The sequence below is a fragment of the Nematostella vectensis genome, chromosome 4 (genome assembly GCF_932526225.1).
Source record: "Nematostella vectensis chromosome 4, jaNemVect1.1, whole genome shotgun sequence".
NCBI lineage: Eukaryota > Metazoa > Cnidaria > Anthozoa > Actiniaria > Edwardsiidae > Nematostella > Nematostella vectensis.
This window is the reverse complement of record NC_064037.1, coordinates 4,854,756-4,866,436: the sequence shown is the minus strand read 5'-3', so window position 1 is coordinate 4,866,436 and position 11,681 is coordinate 4,854,756. Positions and strand designations below refer to the sequence as shown.

General features: G+C 39.4%; 2 protein-coding genes across 2 annotated transcripts; one reads left to right on the top strand and one right to left on the bottom strand.

The window, feature by feature from the left end:
- Positions 1 to 466: 466 nt before the first annotated feature.
- LOC5512892 (matrix metalloproteinase-14) lies at positions 467 to 5,152 on the top strand. Its single transcript, XM_032382427.2, has 6 exons — positions 467 to 765; positions 1,865 to 2,422; positions 3,044 to 3,185; positions 3,532 to 3,668; positions 3,741 to 3,957; positions 4,387 to 5,152. Exons 1-6 carry the CDS (start codon positions 694 to 696, stop codon positions 4,815 to 4,817), a joined length of 1,557 nt encoding a protein of 518 aa, XP_032238318.1. The 5' UTR covers positions 467 to 693; the 3' UTR covers positions 4,818 to 5,152.
- A 61-nt stretch (positions 5,153 to 5,213) lies between these two features.
- Positions 5,214 to 10,618, bottom strand: LOC5512877. The gene is made up of 2 exons (XM_032382426.2): positions 10,378 to 10,618; positions 5,214 to 8,158 (listed from the first exon to the last, which is right to left on the bottom strand). The coding sequence occupies exon 2, from the start codon at positions 8,151 to 8,153 to the stop codon at positions 6,192 to 6,194; it is 1,962 nt and encodes a 653-aa protein (XP_032238317.1). The 5' UTR covers positions 8,154 to 8,158; positions 10,378 to 10,618; the 3' UTR covers positions 5,214 to 6,191.
- Between the last annotated feature and the right edge of the window lie 1,063 nt (positions 10,619 to 11,681).

The window sequence follows — 11,681 nt, the reverse complement described above, 5'->3', positions numbered from 1 at the left end:
AGGAACTGATGGCTCCATCCCTTCGAAGTGCGCATGTTCAAGGTTTTTCCGTTATGTCAAGTCGAATATCTATCCCAAGGGTCCGAGCTCCAAAAACCCATAAAATGGCGACCTGTGATTAGCATTCTTGTATTTTTATTTTGGAATGGTTTTATAATATAAATTAAAGATGGTATAACACTTATGAAGCAATTATTGTCCGATGAAATGACAATAAGAAGCTTATTGGGCATTCTACGACTGATATGTGAGGATGCCAACGCAATGCAGTTCCTCTGAGACTGATGTATCAATAGTGGGATTATAATGTTCTATCATGACACACCCCTCAAACGATGTGTAAATGATCCTTGAGCATAATTTTGTCATCCTATCATTTTGTCTATCAGCGCAATTACGTTTAACTTCGCTTCTAACGTTAGCAAATTTACACACTTCATTCAAGCCTTAGTATTAAGGTCTTTCAAATCTTCTTTTCTAATTTCCTTTATCAGCGTATTTAATTCATTTTTGGCAAAACCACACGTCACGCACTGCGGCGAGGCCCTATCACAAGACTTCCGGTTCATCTCAGAAATCGGAAGCAAGAACATGCTCCCATAATTGGTTATGAATCACAATCGAAGCGGTGGCGCTTCAAAGGTCTTGTAGTATAATCCTATTCTTTCTCGTTATACCTGCATTTGCGTTATCATGAATCTCTGGCTTGTTCTCGGTGTTTTGCTGCAGTGGGTTTGTATTTCAGACACGGCTCCTATTGCTCAGGTATGTATGCGTTAGTTTATCGGGACCTTGTTAACATAAACACGATTTTGTATCCAATAATAATACGTCGTTTATACGTAGAATCCGTTAAACCAATTTCGTGTACGTCTTCTTAAATACTTCCCATACAATTCACTTGTAAATACCAGAATAATTCGTCAAAGATGCTGAATTATTGGGCCGTGGTTATTAGTTTAAAACCAGCATATGTCTGTCAGATATGATCTCGACTTAACTGGGATCAATTGACACATCATTGTTACTTAGTGTCGATCCTCATTTTCGGGTGATATTTACTATTTACTTTCTAAGCTTCGCCTGATTCGGAACCTCTTTTGTCTGGTTACTTGTTTGGTGCTATTTATTAGTAAAAGTGCACGTTTGGGGCTCTCTCGTCGATAATGTTCGTGTGACTTTGATTCAATTCAAGATACCAAATAATCAAGTGATAAGTAAATGGTAAACATTTATTAGTTATACAATTGTGTTACTTCAAAATTAGTCTATTAACTAAAGTAACTTGCCTTGGCACTATGAGGTCGATCAACGCGGTGAGTTAAAGCATTTAGCCGCCATATGACCCTAATAGCGTATAGAAATGTTGTTATAGTGATATCATTCCCCCAGGAGATAAGTGAGGAAGTAGGGAATGAGATTTTAAAGAGAAAGGCTTTTACTCGCATTTTTTCATGCGGTGTTTGGCCGAGGCAGCATGGTAACTAGCCTCCTTCCTCAAGGCAACGCTTTTGCCCAGAAAGCAGCAGAAAAACAAAACAAAAAAACAAGGCTATCAGGGAATCATGTGGCAAGGGGACGAGCGCGAGGAGCTGGAAATGTGTAAGCGTTTGGTATTGTCCCCTCCCCCCTCCCCATGTTGCTTTGCTGCTACTGTAGTATTGTCGTTTGATGCTGAACTGAAGGCACGTACACTAGGGGTGCACTTTTCTTAGCCCCCATAAAGTGTTATTAAAGGATCGTCAAATACTATCCCCTTTTTCCAAGAGACTGCGCGCCCCCCTCAGCCAATGCTGGGTACGCGCCTGGTCATTGTTCTTACGATAAGGACGCCCATTAACCCTTCTTCTTCTCCGCCCCTTAGGACTATCTCACACGGTATGGCTACCTGGACGCTCCTAACCGTAAAACGGGTGCCATCCGATCCCGGCAAGATCTTTCTCGAGCTATCCGCCAATTCCAGCGCTACACAGGACTACAAGAAACAGGAATCATGGACGCCGCTACTAAAAGCAAAATGGAGCAGCCTAGATGTGGGCTTCCGGACATTGTCGGCACTTCGGAAAACGCTCGGCGAAAGCGCAGATACGCTCTTCAGGGAAGTCGCTGGGAGAAGTCCGAGATAACATACCGATTCGCCAGCTACGGAAACGACTTATCACGAACGGCCGTTCGCAGAATATTCGCCAGGGCAGCGAAGTTATGGAGTGATAAGATGCAGCTTAACATCAAAGAAACATCAGACGCTAAAGCTGACTTTACTGTGAGCTTTAATTCGTATGACCACGGTGATGGCGATCCTTTCGATGGACCAGGGGGTACGCTCGCGCATGCGTTCTTTCCACAGTATGGGGGAGACTTGCACTTTGATGATTCGGAGACTTATACCGAGGGCAAAGACGCCGGTGTCAATCTGTTGTTTGTAAGTATGAGGTTTGAAGGTAGAGCCGCAAAACGGGTGGTTATATCAACAGTCTCTTCCAAGCTTTGGTGTCTGTCACTTGAAGCTTCCTTCAAACCATGTGGGATGTCAAAAGGTCCCTTTTAGCCGCCATTTTGTCATGCTCGCAAAATTCTAAGTGTGACTAAGAACAATTTCCATCGGCTAATCAAAAAGAATTTGATATATTATGTAGATATGGAATTTGGATTTATGATATGGAATGAAAATAAATAACAAAGGAATGGCTGACTGGTGCTCTTTAAAAATGTCAATTACCCACTTTTTGGTATTGTTTATAATTGAAAATACAGCGGTTTATTCGAAAGAAAACTTCAAAATACCAATAAAGAATGAAGTCTGATATGTTATTGACGATATTTGTTTGAAAATATCTTAGTTGCTTGAATTGGCCGATGGAAATGGTGCTTTGTGTGACTCGCCAATGGGAGCATAAAATCGCGCCGTAATGATAACGTTTAATCCTTTAAAGTTCATAGTAATTATGGATAAAGTCAATACGGACTCCTCTTCCTTCCTTTTCTTTATTCAACCCTCTCTTGAACTTCTTTAGCATTCCTTGAAAAATGAATTTGTATCCAGGTCGCCGCTCACGAGCTCGGCCACACGCTTGGTCTGTCTCACTCTGATGTCTGGCAGTCCGTCATGGCGCCGTATTACCCAGGATACAAGGCGAACCTCGAGCTTCACGAAGATGACGTGAAAGGCATACGCCATCTTTATGGTAAATCTCGGCTTTTATTCTCGCAGTACAGTACTGGCTGCGCATTATTTTTTTCCCGCAATTAAAACGCAAGTGCCATTGTAAAATACTTCGAAATGTCGAGAGAGGTTCAGGTACCTAGTTCTTATTAAGACTCAAAGCAGTCATCCCGTCTCAAGAAAATTGATTTGAAAAAGTAAAAAAAAGCGATCGCCGTATCAGAGCAGTCAACGGTATCAATTAACATATAAAATACATAGTATGAAGGTACAATGTCTTTGATTTTCACCGTAAAATTCTGCGTGTCTAATTACATTAGTATGAGATATTTTTGAGTATGAGTATATTATTTTTTTTTTATTATAAGGGAGCCGTACGTCTTCGACAATACCAACCTCATCGTCTGGTGGTCCGGACAAGCCTGCTGGTGGTGGTCCGGACACGTGTACTACCGATCTAGATACAGTGGTTGTCGCAGGTGATGGAAACACCTACGCCTTCAAGGTAGCCTCTTACCATACTACTTAGATGTTAACCAGTGATAACCATTATCACTTATAACAATTGTAATTTCAGGATGCTTATGTCTGGAAGTTGCGAGAGACTGGATTCGCCCCAGGCTACCCTCAGCTTATCAGCAAACTCTGGCCTGGGCTCCCTGATAGCCTAGACGCGGCGGTGGGCTGGGGAGAAGATATCACTTTCTTCTTCAAAGGCAAATTGTACTGGAAATACCAAGGATTCAAAGTGTATCCAGATTACCCCAAGAGAATAAGCAACTGGGGTTTACCGGGTAAGGTGGATGAGTTAGCTCCCAGTGATTCCTTTTCTTTAGCGGCCTCAAATCGCTGTCGCTATCGCCAATCCCAGGCGCGTACACAGGGGGGGTACGCAGGGTGCGCGCGCACTCCCTCTTGGCAGCCAAAAAGTGGGTCATTTCTTATTGAGGATTCTTTAAATACAATCCTATTTTCATATGACTGTGCACACAAACAAAGAAAAAACTTGAACCTAAGCTGTGTGCCTTGCATATGCCACGATATTAAAAATTACTCAACCACGATGTTTTTTGAGCCCTTGCAATTAACATCCCTAGGTACTTGTGCTTTAGACGAACGCACGTTAAGATCGATTGCTTTTTAAACTGGCGTAGGGAATAATGAAAAGAACTAGTTCCTAGTTTTTCTGAGTCAACATATTTAACGTTTTGTCTCCTGTTCAGGTTCCGTTGACAAGATTGACGCAGCTTTTGTCTGGGGCCGCAACGGCCGAACGTACTTCATCAAAGATGACAAATATTACCGTCACAACCCCTATTCTGGAGTCATCGACAACGGTTACCCAAGACCCCTATCGGTCTGGCCGGGCCTGCCCGAACGCGTCGACGCCGCTGTACAAGATGCGCGCGGTATCACATTTTTCTTCTACAAAAACTATTACTTCCGGTTTGATGATGATAGGTTCCGTGTGGATTATGGGTATCCAAAATCTATGAACAAGGTGTGGCTTGGGTGTGAGACCGCTGGGCAGGAACTTAATAAGAACAAGACGGTAATGGGCTGCCCTTGTACTTGTGGTGCTAAAGGAATGGCCGACTCTCAGATACATCAGTTTATACTCGCTCTTTCTCTGCTTTTTGTTCAATTATTATAGAGGACTATTTGTATAAACATATTTCGAAAGTTTCAAGCACACAAAGACTGAGATATTGCTATTTATTTGGTATACAGCTACTAGGTACTTTCCTATCAGCTAGCTACTAGGTACTTACAAAATGGATTTATCATTGTGGTTGGCACGACGTATATCAGTTAACCATTATCATTTTCTTGCACTTAAGGATCAGATCCACTTTGCAAAATATGAATAAAGACATTCTTACCATGGATAAGAATTATTTAATGATAAAATATTTCGTCAGCTTCACAGAGAAAATTTTGAATTGACGCAGTAGAAGCAAAGCTACAAGAAACCTTCCCTCCGTAAAATGATAAATAAAAAATTAGCTATACTTTTTACTATAATTTATCGATGAAATGAGACATGATAAACCTTCTATATTTACATTTATTTTTTAGGGTACACAATTCTCATATATCTAACTTATAAGTACTTTATAAGTAAAATATATTTCAACACTATTCTTGTAATAAAACACAGAAAAAAATGCTCTCTTTTGATCTCTGCTTTTGGCAGGCGAACGACCGTACTAGCTGGACGTTTTAGAGTTTCTTATTTTAAGCTTATTCCATTACATGATTGCTACCCCTGGGATATTCTAAATCTAACCGTCAAAAGATGGGGGATGGGGCACTTATAACATACTGTTTTCGCGTTACTTATAACATATTATTTTCGCGTCACTTTAATTTAGCCATATTCACAATTTTTTAAGGTGACTCGAAAATCGTGTCGCAAATATAACGGGATGCGCGAAAATTTAGTGAGTACAAAAAAGGACTTTGAATCAAATATGGAGTTTATACACACAGCTTGTATATATTTCTGTTGGTTAGTTTTTGTTATTATTAAGCACTCTTCAGGCCCACATATTTTGCTTGATATTATTGTACAAAAGTCACAAAGAAACGAAAATTAAGTGACCTTTTCTTTTACGAAAATAAGATATAAATACGAGATAATGTGTCGTGTGTGACGGCATAAAATCGCAAAATTTTCACTTCGCGATAACAAAGTGTAATAAGGTAGCCTTTAGAACTGAACTTTTACTAGGGATGTATGAGATCTACTGTAATTACTTGAACAGAAAAATGCAATGGCGGAGGGGTAAGTCAACTTTGGATCAACTCCCCTCTCCTTTAATCGGCAATAAATAGAAATTTAAATTTATGTATGGTTCGAAATGGTGAGAGATGTAATAACACAATTACCTGAAACTATATATAAACATATGGCTGCAAGTGCAGACCAATCCATGCAGGGTTTGTGGGGCAAAAATTATGTAGAAAATATTAAGAACATATTTTGCCTAGCTATCAGTATATACTGCAAAAAAAACACGACTAACTAGGAAAGTTTTTCTTTTTTTGCAGCATGAGAACCTTCCTTACTAGAGATTTCACTCAACGCTTCATCGTACTCTAACAACTTCCTCTTCATGTAATTATAGCATTCCTTCTTCTTGGTAAAGTCTGACCTGAAGCTCTCTGAAGCCTTCCTCAGCTCCGCAATCTTTTGCTCTATCTCTGTCATTCTAAGCCGTGTCTTTGTTCTAGAAGCATCCAGCTCCTTGAGTTCCTTCACAAGCTTCTCTCTTCTGCCGGCATCCTGCAGGTCGCGTTTGATCAGATCATCTCGCTCCTTCAGAATCTCTCGAAGAGTAACGACGGTGGCTCCTTCGCGATTCTGGTTACTCTGGATGTTTTGCGTGTACTCATGCAGCTCGTGTCGAAGTCTCTCTCTTTTGTCTTCGAGTCTCGCTTGCAGGATAGACACAACGTCTTTCTCTTCGTGTATGAGCTTTATTAGAGGACTGGATGATACTCTACCTTCTAAAAGCTCCCCGATGCCGCTATCTCTGTCAGGACTGATAACTGACCTGTCTCCTGACGAAGAACAACTCGCAACGCCGACAGAAGCCGGACTAAAAGCAGTGGGCCTTTCAGGAATCTTTTCCTCAAAGGCTCCTTCACTTAGTTCATCTTTGACGCCACTAGATACGCTTTCTTGTAACTGAGCTCCTGGTGCGGACGAGTGGCCCTGAACCCTCTCAAGAAGCTCCCCACTTTGAATATCTACCTCGTTACTAGTGTCAATCTCTACGGTGCCACTTAGGGAGACAACCTCCATAGCCACACCCAAAGTATCTTTGGACACATACGCAGATGATGTTACTTTTTCTGACTGATGAGTCATTAACCTAGATAGTACAGGTTCCATACCATCTTCTGGTATGAATTGATCACAATGGAATACTGTTGTTGATGCTGATGACGTTGACGATGATGTTGTTGATGATGATAATGATTCCTTGATTCGAACTTCTGATACACTTTTGCCCTTTTCAAACAATGAAGATAGTTTAGGCGTATTCTGTTTTTCAGCTTTCCTCGTCACTTCGTCAGTTTTATCTGGCACCTCCTCGTCTTGTATTTCAATAGGCTCTGCCTTCTTCCCGCCATTTTTGGTTAAGCCACTTACCTTAATAGGTTTATTACCGATTGTTTTTAAAAGCTGCACGATAGATGATGCACCTTTGTTCACTGCGACATCCATAGCAGTTCTGTTCTTCCAGTCTTCAATGCTCAGGTCAATCCTATCACCAAACTTCCTTACAAGGTACCTCAAGATATTAATAGAGATATTCTTTTTTGCCAATATATGAAGAACAGTTTTATTCTTCTTATTTTTGTAGTTCAAAGCATCGAAAGCAATGTTGGTGACAGAGGTCTTGTGTGCTGTTATACGGCGTAATATGGCAGTCATACAATATTCATAGTATTCCAATTCAGATGTGGCACCTTCTTGGCGAATGATAAGCGTTGCACATGTATGGAGTGCTGTGTTGCCCTTAGATGACTCGGGAATTAACAGAAGGTCACAATCATGTGAAGTCAGCATTCTCAGCAAGTCCAAAAACTTGCTAAATGTCTGCTGGATTGAGATACCTCCATGCTGGCATACCCCATACAAACTGTGTAACATTTTGTGAACTGCTGTTTCACCAGTTTTCTCATTTACAGCATTTGGCCGAAAGTTCATTTTAAAGAGCCATTCTAAAGCATAATCCTTGCCTAGCACACAGGCCCAGTGAACAAGAGGCCACTGAAACTCCTCCAATGGGTCATCCACATTTGAATGAGGGTTCCAGCCTTCCTGCAGCTTTTCATATAAAGACTGTTTGAGACTTGCTAAGCCTTTAACTAGTCTTTTGTTGTCTGGACAAGAGGCAAGGCGAAGAATCAGCTCACAGTGCTTAGCCGTGCAATCATATTTGCAGAATACTGTGTGATTGGTGTGTGACGTCATTGTTTCTAGAAAGAGAAATAAACAATGCTAACTACAAGAGCAGTGAAACAAAGTCATTCCAATTTGTGTTGCACATTATAATCTAAGCAAATAAAATATTTCTAACATTGGTACAAAATGTCTCCTTCCTAACAATTTAGTGTGTGCAATTTTCAACACATATAAGAATGACTTCTGTTTGTTACAGTCCAAACTCACTGCGGAAGTATCCAAGCTACTGTATGTGGTGAATAATTTTGTATTCCTATGTATGCTCACCCTTGTTCCTAAGAAGTGGGGTAAGAAAACACAATTTTAATTTCCAACACGTCCAAACAAACATACTATTTAAAAAAAGGTGTAAACAGTGAATGGCAGTTCAGAGACCGAAAGGTGTTAATAAATGAACTCCAGTGATGCCAGAGCTATACATTGATAGCCTTTAATTGATTATTGTATGATTGATCCATGTTCTCCTGCATTCTATTGAAATATAATGAGATGCACGATACCCAACAGTTGTGGAAATACCTCTTGCCAATTGCTATTTACACTGACAACATTTTTTTAATTACTGTAGGTGTATGTCCAAAGTTGATAACATGCCCAATACTGATATGTCAAAAGCTTATACAGTAACACATTTCCAGAGTTGATAACATACCCAAAGCAACATGACAGAAAAACATGTGACGCTTCAAATAAGCCCACATGGTCACATAAGTCACATCAAATATGTCGGAGAATTTCTCTGAGTACTTAGTAACTTATAGCAAACAAAATATCAAGTGCGACTTTTTTTAAATTGATGAGACTTTTTGTAAAGCGTCATTGAAATTTGAGCTTTTCGTCCCTGAACTGATGCCAAAGCAATGATGATCAAGGAAAAATTATCTTACAAAGCCAAAATCTGGTTATGTGCACTTCTGCCTCACGTTATTTGTGTTTTTGAAAATCAATCCGTAAAACAAGGAACCTATAGCCATTGTAAGTAATTGTGTCTTCTCTCTCTATCTGGAATTGCGCGTTTTCCAGGTTTTTCCGTCATGTTACCCAAAGCTAAAGAGTTGCTGCAATATTCTGAAGTGTGCAAACCTAAGCCTTACTATTCTAATTCAGACTGATTGGCCAAGGGTAAACCTTGTATTTCAATCAGTTTCTTACATAGGTATTGTCATGAGATTTGTTTTTTTAAGCTCCCCATTAAGAGTCAACAAATATATATTGAAATGTTTCATTCTTTGAAAGATTGAAAAAAAAAAAACTTGGGCAGGTTTGTAGTATATTCCTGATCAAAATTTTGTGCTGTTTTCATGTATATGATATTTATTTCCCAAATTGAAAAAATGTTGGCATTATAAGTTTGACAAACCATATCACGATCAGAAAAGTAAAGTTTAACTGTATGTGGCCTTTAAATTCGATTACTTGGACATCCCATATTGATTTATTGTCATTTTGTTCACTCTCTGATTAGTTAACCCTTTCATTACTATTACGCCCTGAGGCGCCTGTAAAACATAGGCCCAACTCCAAAACGTCAGAAATGCATACCAAACATCACCAGACCCGGATACTCATGGATTCCTCCAAGGCATAGACGACCTTCAAAAGCGCATCCAAGCAATGCTCAAAAATAAACCTTGATTAACCTTGATAAATATCAACCTTGATTTTTGACCAATTCGTAAACAAATGCTTAAACCTGTAAACATTTCTTACGAAAAAGGACACACAATTCCAAACTACAATTAATGCACAGCATTAATTATGCCCAAATGGACTTTATGATGTAGGATAGGATACCGTCTTGGGTCTGTGGTAGCTTAGCTTAACTGATAGTGATGGATTTAAGATAGGGGGGAGGTTTCTGTTTTCAGTCTGTTTTTCTTACAATTTTGCTTAAAAGTACCCAGAAGTGAAAGGGTTAAAAGATGCAAGATTATGTAACAACAATTCATTGTGCAGTTTTTATGGATTGGTTTATTTTTTTATGGTAACCATTGAAAATAGCTTTGATGAAACACACATAAAAAATATGCTAATGTTCTAGTGCAAATATGTAAATTCCGCTTCGGGAGGTTGAATTTCGTTCATATCAAAATTCTTAGCAACAAGAAAACCCCAAGGAAAATCTAGTATAGATTATTTCAGTATATGAACGACCTTTTCGACTTCCGTATTCTACCGTGAATAATGCGATAGGAAACATTTGTAATGCGCAAGCAAATGAAGTTATGCCTACCTGGGTAGAAGGGTGATTTGAATAATATAGCCACCGCACGATTCTAAAGAGACAAGGGCTACTCGTTCCAACGTCGATGTAGCTTTCACCGAATAAATTTTCCGTTGAAAAAGTTTAGACTATTTTCTTTGTGACAACTTAATGTGCTTATGCGACTTTAGCGACAAAAATGGCGAGATTGAAGATTTTTAACGAAGGAAGTCGGCCATTGAGAACTCGCTCGGCTGGATGGCCTGGATCGAATGACAACAGAAAGACCGTGCAAGATTTGGAACATTTGTTGAGGGGATCTTTAATCTTTAATCTTTAATAGTTATACTCCTAAAAAACAGTTAAGACTATACTAGGAGTTGAAAAAGAAAATACAATATGTAAATACATGAAATTAAAATTATCATCAATAGAGTGAATGCCATAAATGCATGAAACAGCCAACCAACAAGAATCAACCCAAGCGCGAAACAAAGAATCTTTGCCTCACCCTTGAGCCAACTCCCGCTAGTTTGGCAGCCGCTCCATGCATCCATGGCATGCACTCTAAAGACCAGAAACTAGTAAAAAATATGTTAATTGTTAATGTAAATGTTAAATAAAAATAAATATATCTTTTCATGCATATATATATCAATAGGTATTATTAATTGGTTTGGACTTTTAATAATAAACTGTCCTTGAACTTAGCTAACGAATCTGGGATTGTAGATAAATTTATACTGTTCCAAGTTCTTATAGTTCTTGGGTAAAATGAATATTTATAAGTGTCATTCAATGTTACAAGTTGATGGAAGGGCGCGCAGTTGGGTTGTCTTGAGACTCTTGTGATAGGTGTTACTTCGGGTGGAAAAGATATACCAACAAGGCCATTGTAGATTTTATAGAACATATGTGCTTGATTTAATTGCCTACGTTGTTCCAAGGATTCCCATCCTAGTGAGTTGATCATAGGAGAAACACTACTATAGCGGGAGGGCTCGAAGACAAAATTCTACCAAGGGAAAGTTAATTTATTATCCCAAAGAATGGGGGGGGGGGATAAAGATACTGTGGGGGGAGCCTCAAGAGATTTCAGAGGTCTAAAGGGGGGCGTCGAAAGTGTTTGGATTTTAAAAGGGGGATCACTGATTCTATTGGGTGTTATTGTTGCATGATTACTTTACTGATTGTTCTTAGCGCTATATTTAGATGATTGACAGCTCAATGATACTGTATCATATTACCTACTCCCATGTAGATCTGATCTCTTTCTTTGGGAATAAACTATTGAACACAACACGTAACAGTTATCTCCACTATATAATTTGACG